The sequence below is a fragment of the Pan troglodytes genome, chromosome 6 (genome assembly GCF_028858775.2).
Source record: "Pan troglodytes isolate AG18354 chromosome 6, NHGRI_mPanTro3-v2.0_pri, whole genome shotgun sequence".
Lineage (NCBI taxonomy): Eukaryota > Metazoa > Chordata > Mammalia > Primates > Hominidae > Pan > Pan troglodytes.
This window is the reverse complement of record NC_072404.2, coordinates 10,196,264-10,219,861: the sequence shown is the minus strand read 5'-3', so window position 1 is coordinate 10,219,861 and position 23,598 is coordinate 10,196,264. Positions and strand designations below refer to the sequence as shown.

At 49.4% G+C, this 23,598-nt stretch overlaps 1 protein-coding gene across 4 annotated transcripts in view; it reads right to left on the bottom strand.

Moving 5' to 3' along the window:
- Positions 1-2,974: 2,974 nt before the first annotated feature.
- Positions 2,975-23,598, bottom strand: part of SDK1 (sidekick cell adhesion molecule 1) — a 961,868-nt gene continuing 941,244 nt past the window's right edge. For 3 of the 4 annotated variants that reach the window (XM_518946.7, XM_054687367.2, XM_063815201.1), the window contains one exon: positions 5,577-6,862. In XM_518946.7, coding sequence (XP_518946.7) covers positions 6,602-6,862 — 261 coding nt within the window. In that variant the 3' untranslated portion in view covers positions 5,577-6,601. Of the gene's footprint in view, positions 3,298-5,576; positions 6,863-23,598 lie in introns of those variants that run through there. The other variant, XM_054687368.2, reaches the window with a different exon arrangement.

Sequence of the window (23,598 nt, the reverse complement as noted above, 5' to 3'; positions counted from 1 at the left end):
GTGGGTGAATCTTTTCACGCAGACTGGGGACATGAGTGTGTTGTGGCTGCAGAGCGTGTGCACCATGATGTAGGTAGCATTTCCCGCCTGAGCCCACACAGCAGGGACACGGCTGCCACTCTGAGAGCTGGAGGGCCTTCCCAGGAGCTTTGCTGCCAGAGCTCGGGCCTGTGGGGGCTCCCCCAGGTTCGTGAGCAGGTTCTTCGGTTACAAGAAGGTGAATGAACTGACTCAGGCTAAGTTCAGCAAAAGGAACTTAGGGGATGTCAAGAGCTGGACACGTGGACAGGAGCCCAGCTTGGAAACTGGCAGGAAGAAAAGGGGGCTCTGGAAGCCAGGGGCTCTGAGAGAAGAATCTCAGAGGAGCCTGCAGATTGTTCATTCCCTGCTGGGGAATTCAAATTGTTCACATCCCCAGGAGGGAGCAGCGCCTGCCCTGCCCCATTCCACCTGGCTCGGGACACACGTTGCCTCTTGGCCTGGAAGGATGGCCCCAAAGACTGGTTGTGCCATGCAGGATCTGTTGGGGGAAGAGGCGATTTCCCAGAGGCAGTGAGGCTGCTGTCGGGCAGGAGAAATGGGCTGTGGCAGCCACAGCACAGGCAAACCTGCTCCGCCCTTGAGTTTGGCCCTTGGGAACCCAGCTCAGCTCAGAGATGCTTTGGTAAGGGTGGTGCCCATTGGTTCAAGAGTCGTAGCAGGGCCTGGGGCTTCACCTCCTGTGGATGGGGCTCTCTGTGAGGGAGAGGAGGACCCAGATTCAGTTCCTTTCAGAGGAGACCTGAACTCAGGAAGATGCGGGTCCCTCCTGGTTCTGCACCTATGGAGTGCCCACTTTAGATGGCACAGAGGCTGGAGGAAGATGGGCACTGGGCTCTGTGGGACCCCCAAGCCCAGAAATCCACAGGCTCCTCCCAGGAGTGATCAAGCTGGAGGCTCCCTCCCCGTCCTCCTTCCTCCCTGTTTTCTCACCCACGGGGAACCAAATGCTGATGCCAGAGTCCCAGAGGCCGTATCAGGGCTCCTGCACTCAACTCCTCTCCCTTCCGATGTGGCTGGCATCTCACCTGGGCTGCTTTTCCTTCTTGTGGAGTTATTCTTATGGAATCGTCATCCAACAAGACAGGGCAGTTCTTTTCTCCGGGCTAACTAGTTGCGTTTACAACTTTCTCCCATGAACTCTTCAACAATATTAGTAACGGCAGGGCTTTGCATCACCTATCCCAACTTAACTCATGCCTTTCTTCTTTCTAACAGGAGAGGATGGTGTGGAGAAAATAAAATCTTCTAAGCCGCCTGTGCATTCAGCCCGTGACGCTGCAGTAATGACGCCAGGCTCCGAGCTGTAGGGAGAGGTACATGCCTCCTCACAGGATAACAGCCCACGGATCTGAGGGTGACTGCAGAAGCTGTAGGGAGAGGTACATGCCTCCTCACAGGATAACAGCCCATGGATCTGAGGGTGACTGCAGACAGCCTCGTGGGAGGCAGTGCAGTGCAGTGGTCAGGCCTAGTCACCAGGCTCCGGAGCCCCCAGCTGCCCAGGTTTGGAGCTGATCTGCCTTGGTCAGCTGGCTACCCCTGGGCAAATGGCTCCACCTCTCTGGGCACGTTTCCTCATCTACACAATGGGACCCCCCTGACTGTACCTACCTCACAGGGTCCTAGTGGGAGTTCTGTGGATTAACGAGAACACAGAGCACCATCAGGCACATGGCGTGCGTTCAGTAAATGTCAGGGGCCTTTTCCACCGCAGCTGCAACTTCTGAAATATTGGAGATGCTGGGAAATCTGCAGACTTACATGTCGTATTATGGAGGGTGGTGGGATGTGGGCTGAACACGGTGGGAAAACAGAGAAAATGAAAGGGTTCTTACCTGGGGCTTATCAGTGGCAGCGACTGCTTCCGGAGCAAAAGGTAACGTTGGCAAAGTCAGAACCCTGTCCCTTCATTCAAGGTCAGAACACTGGCCCCACCCTGGCCCCTCCTCCCGGCAGCGTAGCTTCCTTGCTGCGTTGGAATCACCTGGGGAGCTTTCAAAACAAACGTCTGCACCCGATCCCCAGAGACTCTGATTTAATTGGCCTGGGTGTGGCCTGGACACTGAGATTTTTAACGATCTTGGGGCCACTGAGGCCCAAAGGCCTGCAAGATGGGTGATAAGGGGGCAGCCATGCTTCCTCCTGCTGGCCCCGGCATGTGGCTGCCTCAGTGGCCCCGTGTTTCATAGAAGCCCAGGGTACCTGCAGTGACTGGCAGATGCCTTTGAAAATTCCACTTTAGGCACCCTGCAGTCCCAGCACTTAGGGAGGCCGAGGTGGGAGGATCACTTGAGCCCAGGAGGCTAACGTTGCAGTGAGCTATGATCACACCACTGCACTCCATCCTAAGCAACAGGGTGAGACCCTGTCTCTTAAAAAGAAAGAAACAAGCAAAATTCCACTTCTGAAAGGGAAGGGAATGGCCTCATCTCATTCCCTCGACCCAGAGCACGCCTGGGGCGTGAAAAGCCGTGGTGCGGACAGACCCCTTAGGAGGGAAAGGCCGTCTTGCTCACAGCTCCACTTCCCCCCAACCAAGGCTAAGTTTGGCTATGAGCTGTTCTTTTCCTCCGGACACCTGTGAAGTCTCTGGTGGTCCAGCCAGGTGGTGGGTGGAGTTGGGCTGGCCCTGGGAATGGCTGCTGGTCCATGCAGGGGGGTCTCACTGGCTGAGGCTCCATGCTGCCTGCCCCAGGTCACCCGGCCAGGGTGTGGAGTGGCTTTACCCCTGACCTCAACTCCAATTTGGGGGGATGCTGCCTGTACACACCTGCATGTCAACAGGATAAAGGTAAGGGTGTTGGGGGTGCCGGGGGTCCAGCACGGCACTGGGGTGAAGTCCCAGTGGTTCATATTTACAGCTTTTCAATTCCAGAAGGTTCCTAAGGTCTCCCGAATAATTGCATCAATACTTGAAGAAAAATCACAAGCGTTTAAGGAACAAAATAATGTTTTTATTAAAAATTGTACCCATAGCACCTCTCTGTCTTCCTACAAGTTGTTTCTTTTTTTCTTTTAATGAGATCTGTTTTTCTGCACAATTTCAGAAAAAGTTGTAGGGAACGTTTAGGGACCTGACGGCTCCCTAAACCAGAAGGTGACGCGGGAAGGAGACGTGTCCCAGCGGGCAGGCTCAGCTCATGAGTTTCCACGTTGTCCTCACCTTTCAGACTGGATCCATGCTACCAGGACGCTGACCCACGGGGAGCCACACTTACGTACGGAGACGGGTTGCTCGTCAGGAGGATAGCTACACTGTGTGCCAAGAATGCGCAAGAAATAAAAACCATGCTACGAACCGTTAGGCAAACATCATGCTTCAGCCCAGTCACAGTCAGATACAAGCACGGCCTCCAAAGACCTGTACAGAGTGAGCCACCTCCCGGGGCTGTGGAGGCGCGTTCCGTGTGTGGCCATCTGGGTCCCCTCTCCCTGGGGACCCTTGTTTTTTTGCTACAGCATTGAGTGAAGTGCGCCTTATAAAAGCAGGCCGGGAGAGAGGCTGAAGGGGAGGCTGGGGAGAGGGGCTTAGGCTGGACCGATTCACCCAGAAGGTGGCTGTGCAGGAGGCCGAGGGGGTGTGGCCTGGCAGCTCTCTCTCGGCTCACCTGCCTGGAATCTCTGCCCTGGCACCCCAGGAGGACGGAGCTCTGCACACCCAACCCTGTGGCTCAGACGGAGCCTCCTGGCCACTCCGTGACCACATCCTTGCAGGCCGGGGCCGAAGCAATCTGAAATGAGCCACGTTGGGGGTGGGTGGGGAGACTCAGCCACTGCTGTCATGAGGCATCTGCAAGGCGTGACTTTCAGCACGGCAGGAGAGAGCGGGAGCACATGCCATCTAGCCTGGCTTAGAGACATTTTGTTTGTCCTCTTTTTAAAACCGAGATTAAAATCCAATCTCCATCTTCCTAGGCTGTGATTTTCTTTTCCTTCCCTGAAGATAAGGAGTTAGGAACTGTTGCTTCTCAAATGCCGCATTGCTCTGGGAGGCCAAAATCTACCTGGAAACATCCAACTCTGTTCCTTTGCACAGGTGGTTCTCATGGGACAGAGTCCCTCCGAGGTATGGGCGCTGTCCTAAGCACAGTCCAGCAGCAGCCAGGAGGCCGGCGTAGCCTCGGACAGGCCGCTCCGTACATATCAAGTTTTACTAAGAGTGGAGGGGAGACAGAAAACACGAGCTTGAAACAGAAGTGTCATGATGTTGTATCGAAAACCCGAGAGCAACAAACATATCTCGAATCTGCTCATCCTCAACCTAAGACATCTCAACACTCTCCCTGGCATGTAAAGCCACGTCCTCACGGCTGCAGAGAGCAGTCATCAGAGTGCACAGAAAGCAGCGTTGGCCGTGGTCTCCATTTATCGCTTCTCTTCCAAGAAATTCCAGTGCTCACATCCTGGCTTCCCGCCCACCTCGCCCTCTCCGGGGCCGAGGGGAAGGAGGTGGCGCTGTCCACTGTGGCGAGTCTTGTCTGGGGAACTGTGGGTGGCGATTCTCATGCAGAAGTGGCTTTGGGCAAAGCATCTAGGATTTTCGGTTCAGAGTATTTCCCCCTCCACTCAGAAGAAGGAGGAGAAAAGGAAGAAGGAATAGGGGAGAGAGGGAGGGAGGGAGGGAAAGAAGGAGGAAAGAGAGGAAGGAAGGGAGGGAGGGAGGGAGGGAGGGAGGAAGGAAGGAAGGGAGGGAGGGAGGAAAGAAGAGAGGAAGGGAGGAAGGAAGGAAAGGAGGGGTAAAGGAAAGGAAGGAGGGGAAGGAAGGGAGGAGAGAAAAAAGGAAACTTGCCATACCCTCTAATTTTGGAAAGACTGAAAAGGGGTTTTCCAGCCTATACAAAAGTCTCCTTGGTCTCCTGGGGCCATACTCAGCAACGCTGACAGCACAGAATCCAGGCAATATCCACACCCTCTGCCCATGGAGGTGCACAAAACATCTAGGCAAGCAGGGGCCACACTTTCTGCACGTGGCCAGGAGACTGGCTCCTGGGTGGCACTGGTCAGATACTGCTCAGTTGTCCCCTACCCTCAGGTCACTGGGGGAACGGCACCTGCCCGTTTGCCGTGCACTGGGGGGCACTGACAGGGTGGTCTTGAGTCTTGTGTGTGTCACGCTGCTGCTGGTGAGGGGGCACTTACAGGGACCCGGGGCACACACGCCAGTGGGCACCAGCAGTGCTCCCGTTCCATCCAGACCCGGGACCCGGGCTGAGGGGTGGACCATGGCAGCCCAGTCGTCTGTTGCAAAGATGACGTGAGGGGCTGGAGGCATGGCCATCTCTGAGCTGTTAAGTTTTCCAAAGTAGTTCATACTCTTTTCATCTAGCTGAAAAATTTAAACCAAACAATGACAATTTTAAATAAAAAAAGGAAATGTTTCCAGAAAACCTGTTAAGGCTAAAAGCTGGCCTCGGACTGGGAGAGGGGGCAGCAGCAGCGCCAGTGGTGGAGAAGCGGTGGCTGCTGGGAGCAGCCGGCAGAAGCCAGGACAGAGGGAGGGGACGGCCTGGTGTGCACGAGGCGAGTCGGGAGCGTGTGTTCTCAGAGCTGTTTTGCTTTATTTGCAGACACTGTTGCTTTTCATCTTTCCCATGTACAAAGCTGAACAATTAATAAAAAGGCACCTGGAGACAGCAAAGACGCATTCATTTCATGTGACACAGTTTAAAAAGAGATAAAAAGATTTAAAAAATACTCTGGTTAACAATGCACGCTTCCTACGTAACAAGCAATTCTGGAGATGCCGTCCCGTGTCCTCGTGTCCCGCGGAGTTGACCGTGTGCTGTGTTCGGGGAAGGAGAGGGCCAGCGTGGTGGCTTCCAGCCCTAAGAGGCTTCCCTCTCCCTCGCTGTCAGGTGGGAAGGAAGGGGGAAAGACAGGCAGAAAAGCCTGAGGACCGCACCACTGCAGTGACACAGACAGTGACGGCTGAGCCACACCTTAGCATCCCTGCCCGGCCGTCAGGAACCCGAAAGCCGACTCCTTGACTAGACACTGCCAAGTGAGAACATTTCAGAAACAGATGAAGCTGGGACAAAACGCACTGAGCCCAGGGAAAAACGTTTGCTCTTCAAACCCCAGGAGCCGCCGAGGATGCCCTGTGTTGAGAAGGGTGTGAGCCGCTGGTTCTCTGGAAGAGGAGGTAGAAAGAGACGGGGGCCGGCCGGGGCAGCTCTGAGATCTCACCTGACCCTCCACTCCCTCTCCCCGCTTGAGCCTTCCGAGTTGGTCTTGAAGACGGAGAAACCCAGGGCTGGGGAGGTCTGAGGTCCTCCCAGGCCCCAGAGGTGCCAAGCCATTGCACCAGTGAAATACACCTTCTCTTAAAAAGAAAAGAAAAAGAAACAAACCTGCTTCCTGCAGCGAAGTTACAAAAAGCCGTTTAAAAAAACCTTCCTAATTGAAATCTAGTGTCCACAAGTAGGTAAAATCATCACTTATCAGATTTTTTTCTTTTTAAACAAAAACTTCAGCTCAGTTATTGGAGTTGATTGTCTTAACAAAAATAGACTCCGGAAAGTTGCCTCCGTTCCGCCCTGAGGGAGGCGCGGCGCTTTGCTCACACGAAGGAGGAGAAGCCGGTGAGCGGAGTCCGCGCGCCGGGGCCGGCGGGGGTGTAGACGCCGCCAGCGCTCTGCGTGGTGATGACCGGGTGCAGCTGCGCGCCCGCCTCGGAGCCCGCCACCGCCTCGTACCTGTGCGGCGCAGGTGCGCGGCCCTGGGCCCTGCGCTTCCATGAGTTGTAGTAGGTGGGGTCGCTCATGTAGTGGTTCACGAAGGAGTGCTTGGGCAGCGCGTCCTCGTAGTCAGAGTCCGTGGCCTGCGGGGAGCGGGAGAGAAGGTGTGAGCGCAGGGCAGGGCGCAGGGCCCGGAGCGTGCTGGGCAGAAGGCCTGGCGGTGGGGGCACCTCCCCAGGGGCGTGTGTCGCGGTCTCCAGCCCTCTCCCCACCCCCACCCAATGCCAGGCCCTTCCACCCTCCACACAGGAGAGCAGGCAGCCCCCAGGTCCCCCTCCCTGATCCAGGTGTGACCGACACTGCATTTTCTCAGCTGCATCCAGCCCCTCACTCTGTACCAGGTTTCCGAGAAGAGCTGGGCCTCCACCCAGGAGAGGTCTATGCGGCCTCCCCACTCAGGAGCAATCTACATGGTCTCCTCACCCCAGGAGAGGTCTACACAGCCTTTCTCACCCCAGGAGAGGTCTACATGGGCTTCCCACCCCAGCAAAGATCTAGGTGGCCTCCCCACCCAGCAGAGGTCTACACAGCCTCCCCACACAGGCCCCAGGGGACTCTGCCTGCCCCTACAGGGCAGAACATAGAAGAGCCCCAGGGGTGGGGAAGATCTGGGTCTTTGGCTTGCCTGAGACTAAGATGTGGGCTGCTACAGACCAAAACAAAAGGATTCTGGAGGTGACCAGGTACAGGGAAGCGGGTGGGCAAGGTGATGAGGTAGAGGGGAAGGAGGGGGTGGGGGGGTGATGAGGTAGAGGGAAAAGAGTGGGTGAGGGAGGTGATGAGGTAGAGGGGAGGGTGGGTGTGGGGGTGATGAGGTGGGGGGGAGGGGGTGGGGGGTGATGAGGTGGAGGGGAGGGGTGGGGAGGTGATGAGGTAGAGGGGAGGGTGGGTGTGGGGGTGATGAGGTGGGGGGGAGGGGGTGGGGGGTGATGAGGTGGGGGGAGGGGGTGGGAGGTGATGAGGTGGAGGGGAGGGGTGGGGAGGTGATGAGGTAGAGGGGAGGGTGGGTGTGGGGGGTGATGAGGTGGAGGGGAGGGAAGGGGTGGGGGGTGATGAAGTAGGAGGGAAGGGAGCGGAGGGGGTGGGGGCTGATGAGGTAGAAGGGAGGGGGTAGGGAGGTGATTAGGTAGAGGGGAGGGGAGGGGGTGGTGGGTGATGAGGTAGAAGGGAGGGGAGGGGGTGGGGGGTGATGAAGTAGAAGGGAGGGGAGGAGAGGGGGTGGTGGTGATGAGGTAGAAGGGAGGGGAGGGGGTGGGGGGTGATGAGGTAGAAGGGAGGGGAGGGGGTGGGGGGTGATGAGGTAGAGGGGAGGGGAGGGGGTGGGGTGTGATGAAGTAGAAGGGAGGGGATGGGGGAGGTGATGAGGGGAGAGGATTGGGGGGTGCATCCTCCCCTTGCAAGTGATCGTGTGACATCACATCCACAGAGACCTCCGAGGGTGGGGAGGGGGCCGAGAAATGAAGCTGCCTGAATAAGCCAGGGTGTCTAATATGTCTCCCCGGCCAGGTACTGAATGGCCTGGCCCCTCAAACACACAGAAAAGTGGCCTGAGGCCTCCCACTGATGTTTGAAGATCAGTCCCTTTGAGGCTTTTTTTTTTTTCCTTTTTATAAAATAAATCAGCAGCTTCCATTAAGAACATGGACCCTGCATGTTTTCTATGTTCATTTTCTGAAAGCAAACTTCTATTTTATGGTCTTTCGGTTTGATGTGAAGTCATTGGAAGGACTGTTAAAGGAGAAAGTGGACTTTGGGAGGCTGAGGCGGGCAGATCACCTGAGGTCGGCAGATCACCTGAGGTCAGGAGTTCGAGACCAGCCTGTCCAACACGGTGAAACCTGTCTGTACTAAAAATGCGAAAATTAGCTGGGCATGGTGGTGGGTGCCTGTAATACCAGCTACTTGGGAGGCTGAGGCAGGAGAATCCCTTGAACCCGGGTTCAAGGGATTCTTGAGGTTGCAGTGAGCCGAGATCTCACCACTGCACTCCAGCCTGGGCGACAGAGCCAGACTCCATCTCAAAAACAACAACAACAACAACAAAAAACAGAGAAAGCAGAGAGTGAAACTGATTTTTTTTTCCCCTAAGAAGGTGGAGGTTTCTCGGTTTTGCTGATAAGTGCCACATCCTCCCAGATGCACGGAGGCATCCTGGGACCCTCACCTGTGCGTCCTAACAGCTTCCCGGGCTCCTAGGGGATCCACCTGGTGGCACAGAGACCAAGGCGCTGCTGCGGAACTAACGCTAAGACGCTTCCCAGGGCCCCCGTCTCTCACAGGGGTCAGGCAGACCTGACCTCTTCCTCTCCCCAGAGGGTATCAAGGGAACTGGGGAGGGGGTAAAAGAGTGAGCGGCCTTGAAATGCCATCTGATGATCATCAGCTGTGCATTGAGGCAGCAGACTCCTGGGAGTGGCTCCAGCTATCCTGACTCTGTGGGTTTGTTGGAGGCCGGGCAATGTGCATTCTTTTACAGGCTCTCTGAGGTTTCTGATCAGCGGCCAGGCTGGGAGCTGCGCCTTGTGGGTGTTAAGACAGACGGCTGTGGCCCCAGATGTGGGCCCCATTGCCAGCCACAGCAGCTCTTTCAGAAGTAAACACTCTAGAAGGAAAACTGCCAATCCGGTTTCCCCAGGGTGCGTGAGCCGCGTCCTTGCAGCTGGAGGCTGGGGTGGGCAGGGGATGGGAGAGTTGCCAGCTCCCCTAATTTTGCAGGGAGTCCACACCGAGACCCAGGAAAACAAAAGCGTCCCTGGGTGCGGTGAGTGATGTTCCTGCCGGCTGCTCCCTCATCTGAGAGTCAGAGTGAATTACCCACATCAGCACCCGGGCAGGAAGCTCTGATCCATGAGCCGACACCGTCCCGCACCTAGGGACTTGGATCTGTCCCGGAGCCCTGTGAGAGCGGTCAGCCTCCAGGCTGTGCAGAAACCCCATGGAGGCATAGCAGGGAGCCAGAGGTTCCTGGGATTTGGGGACACAGGCTGAAAATCTACCTCCAACTGGAATATTTACATGAAACTAACAGCGAGTCACAGATTTGGGACTTTTCCGAACATTAAGTGTAAACTGTTTGGCTTATGGTACAATACACAGAACAGCTGAATCCATCTGTGGCTCCTCTGCATTTAGGAGAATTGCAGACGTAAGACACATCTTCCCACACACACTGAGACCCCGGAGCAGCCAGCTTCTCCATCAGGTGACGATGAACACATCTTCCCACACACACAGAGGCCCCGGAGCAGCCAGCTTCTCCATCAGGTGACGACGAACACATCTTCCCACACACACAGAGACCCCGGAGCAGCCAGCTTCTCCATCAGGTGACAATGAACACATCTTCCCACACACACCAGACCCTGGAGCAGCCAGCTTCTCCTTCATCGGGTGACGATGATAAACGTGGCAGTGGCTTCTTTTTCGGGAACACCGATTACATACCAGATTAATGCCCGGGCATGATCTCTGCAACTGGCTGAGGATCCTATGATGCAGATGTTACAATTCCCACTTTATGAATAAAGAAGCAAGGCTCAGCGAGAGAGGCTGGGTGGGAGCCTGCACCTGAGCTCCCAAACCCCTAGGGTTCACCCACCTCCGCAGATCCTGTAACTGACTCCCAGTTCCAGGCTTCTCTCTAGGATCCGCGGAACAGGTGTACAACCCCCCATTCCAAATTCCAAAACCCACAACGCTCTGAAACTCAAAAGGTTTTTTTATAACTCATTTGGTGGCGAAGGCTGAGCTGACTTGAGCTAACCTGGCAGCTTACCCCTAGCTGAACTGATGTAGGGCTGTTCAGTGTGAATATTCTCATATTCTGCTACAAGAAGACCAATGTGTTTGGTCGCCAAGCGCTGGCCCGGCCCTACTGGAGCAGTTCCCTAATATATGATGTACTCCCAAACTTGAGAAACACTGAATTCTTAAATATATCTGGCCTCAAGGGTTTCAGCTAAGAGATCAGGGATCTGTATTTGTGGCTGTTTAAGATTTATTTATTTTTGAGACGGAGTTTCACTCTTGTAGCCCAGGCTAGAGTGCAGTGGTACGATCTTGGCTCACTGCAACCTCTGCCTCCTGGGTTCAAGCTATTCTCGTGCCTCAGCCTCCTGAGTATCTGGGATTACAGGTGCCCGCCACCACACCTGGCTAATTTTTGTATTTTTAGTAGAGATGGAGTTTCACCGTGTTGGCCAGGCTGGTCTCGAACTCCTGACCTCAAGTGATCTGCCCACCTTGGCCTCCCAAAGTGCCGAGATTACAGGTGTGAGCCCCTGCACCTGGCCTGTTTAAGATTTATTCTTCATCTGTTTTCTAGGGGCCTTGAGGTGGCTTACAAGGTTAAGCTCTGCGTAAACTAAAACGGAAGAAAAGAGAACAAAGATCATCTGAAGGAAGCCAAAGGAATCTCCATGATTAGCCTCCGAATTGGGTTTGTTACTTCTTTAGAGACCAACTTGGAATCTAAACTTCCTGAAACTTAGGGAAAATCACATGTATTGAAATATAGTGAAGGAATCACTTTTCTCACGAGAAATTCACAAAATATTTAGGAACGAATGACAGAAATTTAGTGCTAGGTTTCACGAACTGGGGTTAGGGTTCATTATCATCTGAAGGTCAAATATGAGGTTCAAGACTTTCACCCTCTTTTGACTATATTCCCAGGTCCCGGGGTCTTCCCCATTCAACTTCCCTACCACAAGGGATCCTAGTGTGGAAAAACAATAAGTGGTGACTGGATTCAATTTCCTCGTCTTTGGTCTGAAAGAATCAACATCCACAAATGCAAGTGACCTTCTTAGGGTCATACTGGCCAGGGCCAGACCGGGGCCAGAACCAGCCTGGTTTCTCAGCCAAAGGTGGCAGAAATAAAGTCCTTTTAGCAGCAGGGAGGAGATACCTTCAACCCCGGTTGTAGAAAAGATAGAGAAACGCTATTTATATGGGTGAGTCTTATATGGAAAGCGTCTCTGCATGGTGGGGAAATCAGCAATTTCAGTGGGAGGGCGTGCTACGAATTCAGTTAGTCTGTCTTGCACCCACTCGGTGACCCTTTGGGCATCTCTTTGCCCTGTGTACACTCCTGCCCACCCCTCCTCCTGCAGCTGCCAGGCTGTAGGGAAGCAGGGTTCACACTGGGTGGGGCCTAGGGGTGGTTCGGAAGGGACTGCTGAGCTCTCACTGGAGTCCACATTTCCAAGAGCATGTCCAGAACTGCTTAGAGAATGAGTGTAGCACACGGCCCACACCCATCCGCGTGTTTATACCATTTCCTTCACGGCTTATATATATGTTGCTATGTATCCTGATGTTTCCTCAGCCAAAGATCTAAAAGTCCTATAGTCTCAAGAGAAGGGTCTGTGACACATGTGGGTGCCAAGAAGGGGGCCTGGCAGGAGACATAAATTGGGAGTGCTTGGTTGTCCAACTCACAGTGATTCCTGTTGTTTGAGTCTAGGCCTCAACCCCTTCTTTGAAGGAAGCAGTTCTTCCCCACCACATGGATAGGCTAGCTTGCCTCTCAGAAAACCGTGATTGGCTAATGGCTGGGCATGTGGCTTCAGCTCAGCCAATCAGAGTCTTGCCTTGGGATTTTTCACACTGCAGCTGGAAGGGAAGAGTGCTTTGTTCTGGGGAGGAAAGCTGGAAGGCCCGTGAGTTCTGAGTGGCCAGTGCCCACAGACCCAGCCAAGTGATTCTATAATAACAGCTAATCGGACAGAACGTAACCATTGTACAGAAAGAAGCAGAGACAAGAGGCTCCAAGAGGCTTTTCCTTCTTGCTCTCTATTTAGGGAGGAGAAGTGAGAATACACCCAGGGCCACATGACCAATAAATGTCAGGCAGAGCTGAAGCTAAAAGCTGGGTTTCCTGGCTCCTGCTCAGCCCCTGTCATTGCCTCTTTGAGAAAGCACAATCTTAAAATGTCATTCTTCCTCCTGCTGCCTGCTCTGTTTATTATTTATATGACATTATTATTTTTTAATGGGGATGTATTTTAGTGAGTTAGAATTATTGACAAAATGGAAATGCTGCAGAGTCTGTTTTTGGTAAGTTTCCTGTGTGATGTGAAGTAGCAACGTGTGTCGGTTTCCCGGGAAACTGTAGAAGGACAGAATGTGATTGGATGCGGTATCAGACCGACTGCGAGAGTTTCTAAAGGTGCACAGATGCCTGGAAAGCAGCTAATCAAGATAATCTCAACACTTTGGGTATTATGTTGGCAAGATGAAAGACTCAAATATTATTAAGGAATTAACTGGGTACGATGGGGTTGGTCTAAGCTGGTGGGAGCAGGAGGGATTTTGAAAACAGTTTCTTTGGATTTCGAAAACAATCTTTAACATGTGATTGAACGGCAGATATCATTCAGAAGCAGCTATGTGATAAAACCATGACAAACCCTCTTGTTTCTAAACAGAAAAACAGAAATAGCCACAGCATGCGTCGTGTGACACTTAGGGCATAATTCAGAGGAGCACCTCCGATCAGGAAGGCTCCTGAGCACCTGGGAACGGATCTGCAGAATTTTCACTTTAGCAATAGTTCTGAGAGTGGTTTAAAAATGTCCTGAGGGATAAAAGGATGGCCTCACTGTTTTGTTAGTGAAATCTTTGCTTCTCAGGAGAGTTTTTCTAGCAGAGACCACACAGGGCTTCTCACTCCTTATCCCCTGGGCCCTGGAGAAGAGGGTGAGCAGAAGCCTGCCTCTGTCCACGGCTTTCACCAACAAAAATGCTGTGTCAAAACACTGGCTTGAAGCCAGGGCCAAGGACGTACATTACTCTTTATTCCTAACATTTCGGTTTATATTGTATTCAAATCTACAAGCTGTCTCTAGTAGAGAGGATAAACGTCTTAAACCCTCATCGAAATCCAAGCCACTTTCTTGATAATCCTATTTGAAAACCAATGTTACAGCTTTTGGGTTTATTCCATTGCTGAGCAACCCTCGGTCTGCTTTCCCTGCAATGCTTTCTTCTCTAACAGCCTTTTCTGCAGTTCTGGGACTGGATTCTGTTTCTGTAAACTTGGAGTTAAGGCACCAGACCAAAGCCCACATTTCTTCCCAGTCCCCTCTGAATATCAGAGTTACTAGCCATGAAGGCCAGGATATTTCTGGAATGGCAATGTGAGGAGGTCAGCAGACCCTCTCCCCAGCGGAACAATGATTTAACTGGTGAAAAGTATTTTATAAATAACCATCTAAAATCTCTGAAGGCTGGGTGCAGTGGCTCACGCCTGTAATCCCAGCCTTCTGACAGGACCAGGCAGGCGGATCACTTGAGGTCAGGAGTTCGAGACCAGCCTGGCCAACATGGTGAAACCCCGTCTCTACTAAAAATACAAAAATTAGCTGGGTGTGGTGGCACACACCTGTGATCACAGCTACTCGGGAGGCTGAGGTGGGAGAATTGTTTGAACTGAGAAGGCAGAGGTTGCAGTGAGCTGAGATCGCACCACTGCACTCCAGCCCGGGTGACAGAGCAAGACTCCCTCTCAAAAAAAAAAAAAAAAAAAAAAAAAAGTTTTTGGAAATGGTGCTCAGAGTAGATAGCAAATGGAGAAAGATAGATTGATACAAGATCTGCTAAATCTCACTCGACAGTGAGAGTCTGTGGTGCTTGAACCATGGCCTGCTCTCCCTATCCAATACCCCCAGCTCAGTGTGACAGAAACTCCACCCTGGGCAGATGTGGCAACAAGGCAGGGCTGCTGGTTTAGGAATTTAACTTGGAGAGGAAAGTTCTGGCATCTCTTATCCAGCTTCCCCTTTCCCCCAACCCAACTCCATGTTGAAGAAGCTCTATTCTAGGCAGAGATGGCCAAGAGTACTGGGGCTCCTGTCCCCCATCCAGCCTTTGCTTGTAAGCTGGGAGCCTGTACCAGGTATGGTACGCCAAGAATACTGGGCCCCGAGTGCTCCCACCCCAGCTTGTTTGTAGGAAGAAGTCCCACGCTGGGAGGAGCAGGCCCAAAAGTCCAGGGACTGCCCTCTCAACCCAGTGCCCCACTTGTGTAGCAGGTATGTCACTATGGAAGAAGAAGGCTATTGTCCTCACCTCCACTTTGATGCAGTGACACAGAGGTCCTGCGCAGAGTGGAGAGTTATTCTGTAAGAACAGAGAGCTTCCAGCTCTGACTGAGGAAAATGACTTTATTTGGAACAGAGCATACCTAAGGACATTGTTGAAAACTGTGGAGCCTTTGGGGGTGAGGAATGAAGAGGAAGCTGGTAGTTCCATGTCAGCAACAATGGAAGCGGTAAAACCAGCTAGCAGTTTGACAGACAGAACCAGGAAAAGAGACTTCTGAAGCTAAGAAGAGGCCTCTTAGTGTCAGAGCAAGCTTCAAAGACTGACAGCATCTGGCAACTGCAGAAAAGCTGGACTTCAACTGGATCAGAAAGTGAGGAGCAATCTACGCACTAAGGCATTGCTGAGAAAACCAGAGCTAGCAAGTAGTGGAGGTTAACTGCTGGGTATGACGCCGATCATGGTAAACCATCCAGAATCTTAATGGGGACAGGCAAAGGGAGCCCAGCTAAAACCACAGTCATCCCTGGTAGGCAGCAAGACTCCGTGCATTGCCCAAGACTGAGGAGCAACATGAGAGCACACACAGTGCAGGGGAAATGGACTTCACTGAATGAATCTAGCCAAATCACTGAACAAACAAGCAAGCAACAATAACCCTCAATGAGGCATGAATATCATTATTCAGAGTTGCTGCAATATATGATCAAAAATGATCTGTTTTCAAAAAAACCCAGGAAAGTATAATGCATACACAGGAAAAAAAAAAAAAAAAAAAGAAGGTAGCTTCTGAGGGTGCTCAAACATTGGACTAAGCAGGCAAAGACTTCAAAGGTAGCTATTATAATTATGTTCAAAGAACTAAAGGAGACCATGTTTAAAAAATTAAAGGTATGATGACAATTGAAGAGTATCAATAAAGTGATAGAAATTATTTTAAAAACACAAATGGGAAGTTCTTGAGTTGAAAAATACAATAACTGAAATTTAAAATTCATTAGATAGGCTCAATAGTAGACTTGAGCTGGCAGAAGAAAGAATCAGTTCACTTAAAGATAGATTGATAGAGATTACGCAGTCTGAAAAAAAGACCTTTAAAAATGGACAGAGCCTTTGATAAATATAAGACAGGACTAACAGCACCAACATACGTATAATAAGACTATCAGAATTAGAGGAGAAAGAGAAAAAAGCAAAACAAAAACAAAAACAAAAACACTCAAAGTAATAATGACTTAAAGTTTCCCAAATTTGATAAAAATCATTAATCTACCGGTAAAATATGTATAGTAATAGCACAAAAAGAAAAGGAAGAAATACAGCTATAGGAGTAAAGTTCCCATAAGTTATGAAAATGTACTATAAATCTGAGGTAGATAATAATACTAGAGTAAGACACTAACAAAAATATCCAAAAATATAGAGCAAAAGCAAAAACAAGGAAGTCAAAATGATATATTTGGAAAATTCATTTAACAAAAAGAAGCTGATAGTGGAAAATAGGGAATAAAGATACGAGACATAACTTTATTAGAAAGCAAATATCTGATAAAATGGTAAATATATCAAGAAGATATAACTATAAACACACATGCACGTAACAGAGCCTCAAAATACATGAAATTAAATGAATAGATTTGAAGGGAGACACAGACAATTCAATACAAATAGAGATTTCAGTGCATTGACAAATGGCAGAACTGGGAAGAAGATCATACATACAGAAGATGGAAACAACATGATAAATCAGCTAGACCTACAGACACATACAGAACACTCCACCCCAAAACAGCAGAATAACACATTCTTCTCAAGTGGATAGGAAACATTCTCCAGTATAGACCATATGCCAGGCCTTAAAATAAGACCCAATGAATTTTAAAGGACTGAAAATATATCAATTATGGTTTCTCTGACCAAAATAGGATATAATTAGAAATAAATAACAGAAGAAAATGTGGGAAATTCACAAATATGAGGAAATGTAAAACACACTCCTAAATAACGAATGTGTCAAAGAAGAAATTACACAGAAAATTTAAAAAATATTTTGAGATGAGTGAAAACAAAAACACAACATATTAAAACTTATGAGATTCAGCTAACACAGTGCTTAGAGGGGAATTTTTAGCCATAAAGTCCTGTATTTACAAAAAAAGAAAGATCTCAAATCAACAACATAAACTTCCAACTTAGGAAATTGAAAGAAGAAGAGCAAATTAACTCCAAATTAAGCAGAAGAAAGTCATAAAGATTAGAGTAGAAATAAATGAAATAGAAAGTAGAAAAATAATAGAGAAAATCAATCAAACTACAAGTTGGTTCTTTGCAAAGATGAACAAAATTGACAAAACTTTAACCAGAAATAGGAGAGAGGACTCAAATTATTAAAATCAGGAATGAATTATTGATATTAATTACCACTGCCTTTACAGAAATGAAGGATTATAAACAACTGTAAACAACTATAAGCAACTGTATCTTAATAAATTAGATTAGTGAGATAGCATTAAAAATCCTTAGAAAGACACAAATGAGTGACACTGACTTAACAAAAAAAAAGAGGGGGGGGGAACGGAATAAATCTATAGCCAATAAACAGATAGAACTAGTAATTAACAATTTCCCACACACAAAAGCCCGAGACCAGAGGACTTCACTGATGAAATCTATCAAACATTTAAAGAATACCAGTTGTGGAAGAAATACTTCCCAAATCATTCAATAAGCCCAATATTACCCTACATAAAAATCACACGAAGATAAATAAGACAAGTAAACTACAGACCTATATCCCTTATAAGTATAGATACAAAAATGCTCAGCAATATTGAAAACTGAATCCAGCAACATATAGAAAGGATTATACACACGTATGTTTATTGCGGCACTATTCACAATAGCAAAGACTTGGAACCAACCCAAATGTCCAACAATGATAGACTGGATTAAGAAAATGTGGCACATATACACCATGGAATACTATGCAGCCATAAAAAATGATGAATTCATGTCCTTTGTAGGGTCATGGATGAAGCTGGAAACCATCATTCTCAGCAAACTATCTCAAGGACAAAAAACCAAACACCGCATGTTCTCACTCATAGGTGGGAATTGAACAATGAGAACACATGGACACAGGAAGGGGAACATCACACACCGGGGCCTGTTGTGGGGTGGGGGGAGGTGGGAGGGATAGCATTAGGAGATATACCTAATGTTAAATGACAAGTTAATGGGTGCAGCACACCAACATGGCACATGTATATATATGTAACAAACCTGCACGTTGTGCACATGTACCCTAAAACTTAACGTATAATAAAAAAAAGAGAAAGGATTATACACTATGAACAATGGGCATTTATTGCAGGAATGCAAGGTTGCTTTAACATCCAAACATTAGTTAATGTAATGTACCATATAAATAGAACAAAGGACAAAAAACATCCAGACAGACACAGAGAAAACATCTGACAAAACTCCAAACCTTTCGATAATAAAAACACTCACCAAACTCAACCAGATAAAGGGCATATTGTTCACAGTAACCAAAAAGTAGAAACAATCTGGTGCAGAAGAAAGTTAACAGAGCAGGTCTGAGACCACTAGCCTTAAAAAGACCTGCTTTCAAAGATTACCCTTGGTTGGCATCTGGGAACTTGACTGGTAAAAAATTCCTTTCATTGATAAAATGTTTTCCCTAAATTATAAGACTGCAGTGTCTAAACTGTACAAATAATATGGTTTATGCCAAACACCTGCTTTCTTTCTGGAGTCTGGAGTTTTGGTACATGCTTGGCAGAGGATGCCTATGAGACCAGCTTCCGATAAAAACCCTGGGCAGTGAGTTTCTAATCAGCAGTACCTACAATGCAGTTGCAGTTTGCTATAAGTGCAAGGCTATGGTAAAGCCGTGGTAGACAACAATTCCTATGTCTCCTCACAGCTCTCTGGTGGAGGACTAAGTGTGTCCTGTGTGCCTCTACAGAAGAGTCTTAGAAGCGTGAACCTGGTCTCCTCTGGACTTTGCTCTGTGCACATTTTCCCTTTGTGATTTTGCTCTGTATTCTTTTGCTGTAATAAATCTTAGTCATGAGGATGTTGTGTGCTGAATTCTGTGAGTCCTTCTAGTGAATCACTGGACTTGGGAGTGCTCCTGGGGATCCCAGACACAACAAACTCAAATGTTCATCAACTGATGAATGCATTTTTAAATGTGGTATATCCATACAATGGAATTTTCCCCCATACAATATAGAAATGAAGTACTGATATGTGCTACAACATATATCAGTGACCCTGATGAACTCTGAAAACATTATGCTGAATGAAATAAGCCAATCACAAAACCACATATTGCATGAGTCTGTTATATGAAATGCTCAGGATAGGCAAATCTATAGAGACAGAAAGTGGCTGCCAGGGTTTGGTGGGCAAATTATATGATATGTGAATTATAACTCAATAAAGCATTTTTTAAAAAGAAGATTCTGACTAGAGTGGGGTTGGGGACTAGGAGGGACATAATTGTCAAGATGGCAGCCTTTCCAAATCCCCTTGTGACATGTGGCCTGTGTTCCATTAGACCCTACACAGGAAAATACACTTCCCGGCTGGGCACAGTGGCTCATGCCTGTAATCCCAGCATTTTGGGAGGCCGAGGTGGGCGGATCACTTGAGATCAGGAGTTCGAGACCAGCCTGGCCAATATGGCAAAACCCCGTCTCTAATAAAAATACCAAAAATCAGCCGGGCATAGTGGCAGGTGCCTGTAATCCCAGCTACTTGGGAAGCCGAGGCATGAGAATTGCTTGAACCCAGGAGGCGGAGGTTACAGTGAGCTGAGATCATGCCACTGCACTCCAGCCTGAGCGACAGAGCAAAACTCCATCTAAAACAAAAAAATTACACTTCTGTTCCAAGAAACCACATGGGCAAAATACAACATGTTTGTTTCCTATAAAGGGAGAAGTTCTGAAGTCAGATTTTAAAGCAAACAATGTGAAAGAGAACTGATGAAACATACAAATTGATTACTTAGTAAAAGTGGTTCAAATGCATTGCAATCATCATGCTAAGTGAAAGAAGCCAGTCACAAAAGACATCATACTGTACGATTTATTTAGATGAAATGTCCACATAGGCACACCTAGAGAGGTAGAAAGTAGCTTACTGGTTGCCAAGAGCTGGGGTTGGCTGCAGGTGTATGTGGGCGGTTTGGGGAGATTGAGGAGTGACTGCTAATCGGTACAGGGTGTTTTGGGGGCTGATGGAAATGTTCTAACATTGACTGTGGTGATGGCTGCACAACTCTGTGAATGTACTGAAACCCACTGAATTGTGTACTTCAAGTGAGTGAATTGTATGACATGTGAGTTAGGTGTTAATCCAGCTGTTTCAAACAGTGGTTCAAAGTGAATGTTACCATGTGAGCTGGCACTTCCAAAACGATCTAAGTCCCCAGTTCCCTCTGTTGGGATCCCATGAATATGGAGTGCCTTCAAATCCCCCAAATTCATAAGCTTCAAAAGCAGGATGCAGCAAGGTTACATAGCAAAGAGCTCTACAGACAAGGGAGGCTATGCTTTATCCACTCAAAAACCTGGGGAGCACAGGATGGTCCAGGTGTGGGGATTCTTAGCTGGGACTCCATGGGATGCTAGGTGGTGGGGTCTGTAAGAGACTTCCGGGGTGCCTTGGGCCCCCAAATCCTAGGTGAAATTCTGCCTGTATGTAGGTGGAGAGCATGTCTGCACCTTTCATCAGCCTCCAGAAGCAGCCTGTCACCCAAAAGGCACTAGGAACCATGAGGTGCGTTTGCAGGAACGCTTTCCTCCAGCACAGGGCTTGCCATGTGGGAGCAGTGTGGCCTGGCTCCCGGGCCCCTCGCCACCTCAGCCACGCTGCCCGAGACTCAGCTCTGAGAACACGACCCCGGCCTCCCAGTCACGCTGCCCGAGACTCAGGTCTGAGAACAGGGCCCCGGCCTCCCAGCCACGCTGCCCGAGACTCAGCTCTGAGAACAGGACCCCGGCCTCCCAGCCACGCTGCCTGAGACTCAGCTCTGAGAACAGGACCCCGGCCTCCCAGCCACGCTGCCTGAGACTCAGCTCTGAGAACACGACCCCGGCCTCCCAGCCACGCTGCCTGAGACTCAGCTCTGAGAACAGAACCCCGGCCTCCCAGTCACGCTGCCTGAGACTCAGCTCTGAGAGCAGGACCCCGGCCTCCCAGTCACGCTGCCTGAGACTCAGCTCTGAGAGCAGGACCCTGGCCTCCCAGTCACGCTGCCCGAGACTCAGCTCTGAGAGCAGGACCCCTTGCCTCCCAGCTACACTTCCCGAGACTCAGCTCTGAGAGCAGGACCCCTTGCCTCCCAGCTATACTTCCTGAGACTCAGCTCTGAGAGCAGGACTGGTGGGAAGGTGGGATTTCCAGTTAGATGCTGAGGTCTGCCTCTCCAGTCCAGCTCATCAGTGCGTGTCTCAGGGAAGACATTCAAAAACTCTCAGTCTCGGCTTTCTGCCTGTTACATAAGGATGATAACACCCTCTGTGCAGAATTCCATTTAGTGTGGGTTCCAGGTCCTGCCCTCCACCCTTCTTCCCCCATCCCCACACTCACCTCCCTCCCTCAGGCCACCTCTGTGTATGTGTTTGTATTTAGGTGTATATGCATATGTGCAGGCATGTGTGCATGTGTGTATTTAGGTATGTATGTGTTGTGCATGTATGTACATATGTGTATGTGCGTATTTACGTATGTATGTGTTGTGCATGTATGTACATATGTGTATGTGTGCATGGTGGTATGCATGTGTGCTTGTACTTGTATTTAGGTATGTATGCATGTGTATATATGCATGCGTACATGCATGTAGTATGTGTGAGCCATGTGCCTGTGTGCATGTGTTTAGGTATGTAGGTATATGTATGAGTATATGATCTATGTGTGTACATGCATATTTTTGCATGTACATATTTAGGTATGTGCGTGTGGGTGTGTGTACATGTGTGCATGTATGTGTGTGCATGTATTCAGGTGTGTAGTTATTTGTACATGTGCACAGGTATGTGTACATGTGTGTGTATTTAGGTATGTGCATGTTTGTGTGTATTTAAGTATGCATGTGTGTGCATGTATTCAGGTGTATAGGTATATGTATGTGTTTGCATGTGTGTATGTGTATGTATGTGTGCATATATGTATTTAGGTGTGTATATGTTGTGTGTATTTAGGTAAGCATGTGTGTATGCATGTGTGTGCATGTATTCAGGTGTATAGGTATACATATGTGTTTGCATGTGTGTGTGCATATGTGTATTTAGGTGTGTGTATGTTGTATTTAGGTAAGCATGTGTGTGTGCATGTGTGTGCATGTATTCAGGTGTATAGGTATATGTATATGTGTGTGCATGTGTGTATGTATAGATATGTGTGCATGTGTGTGTGTATTTAGGTGTGTGTGTTGTGTGTTGTACTTAGGTATGCATGTGTGTATGCAGGTGTGTGCATGTATTCAGGTGTGTAGGTATGTGTCTGTGCACGTGTGTACATGTACATATGTGTTCATGTGTGCATGCATACGTGAATGTATATGCTTTGCTCAGTTCACGGGTGTGCTCAATAATCTTCCATAAACACTTGCCGATGTGAAATCTCCAAACACGCCACATATGTTGGGGGGAGAAACAGACCAAATGCGTTCCATTAGCCCATGTTGAAAATGCTTTTAGGAACAAATATTCAGAGTTCACAGATCCAATCGTGCCCGCCTGCTCTAGGACACACCATCCCTGGATGCCTCCCTCCCCTTCCTCTGGTGTGGGGCTGGAGGAGACCAATGGGGAGGGGAGGGGTACACTGAGCTCTGGAGACACGGGGGTCTGGCTGGGTGTCAGCTTCAACAGCCGCCTGCTGGATGACCTCAGCCTCTGACCAATAAGGAGACTGGCCCCACCTCATGGGGCTGGGGTGGGCAGCAGAGGAGTGCACGTTCACCCTGGGCCAGGCCCACAGTGAGCGCTGGAAACACACAGCAGCGAGTGCTCAGCACACAGGAACCACCCACAGCGATGACACCCCCACGGTGCCTGGATTCTCGAAAGAGCAGCGGCCCGGCAGCGGCAGCAGGGACAGGCCAGAAGGCCGGTGCTGTGAGATGAGCCTCTTTGCTGACACAGACTGTCCTGCTCGAAGGCTGCCCTGCTCCGCACAACGTGCTGCTTTCGTACATGCAGCGAGCTTGTGATAAACTTTTCCTTTATCACAAAAAGGCAGGTAGTTTTACAGGATTTCACTTGACAGCCCCTGAGTTTTAGACAAATGTCCCTTTCCGAGCACCTGCTTTGCTGCCTGCTGTTTCTGCCAAGCCCAGGGCTATGGTGCCGACAGCGAACCCGGCATCCTCTGTAAACAGAACACGCAAAGCAAAGCAGAATCGGCCTCACCACACCCACCTGCTGGCCCTTCCCGCCGGGAGTTCATCTACAACCCACAGTTGAAAAGAAGCCATTTGATAGAGCCCCGGGGCTCAATAAGGCCTGAATTCAGGTTAAAATGAAGGTGAGACTTATTTTAGATTAAATATTGATTTAGAACCTGAATGCCAGGAGGCGGGGCAGGCCTATGTGTACAGCCAATGGTTGGTGATTTTCACCCCTCTCCAGGCCTGGCATATCCAAAAGAAAAAAGTTCAGGACCGAAGGGGCAACCTCTCCAATTGCTGCTTCTGCTGCTTTTGCTGGTAAGTATGAGAAACGGAGATGGT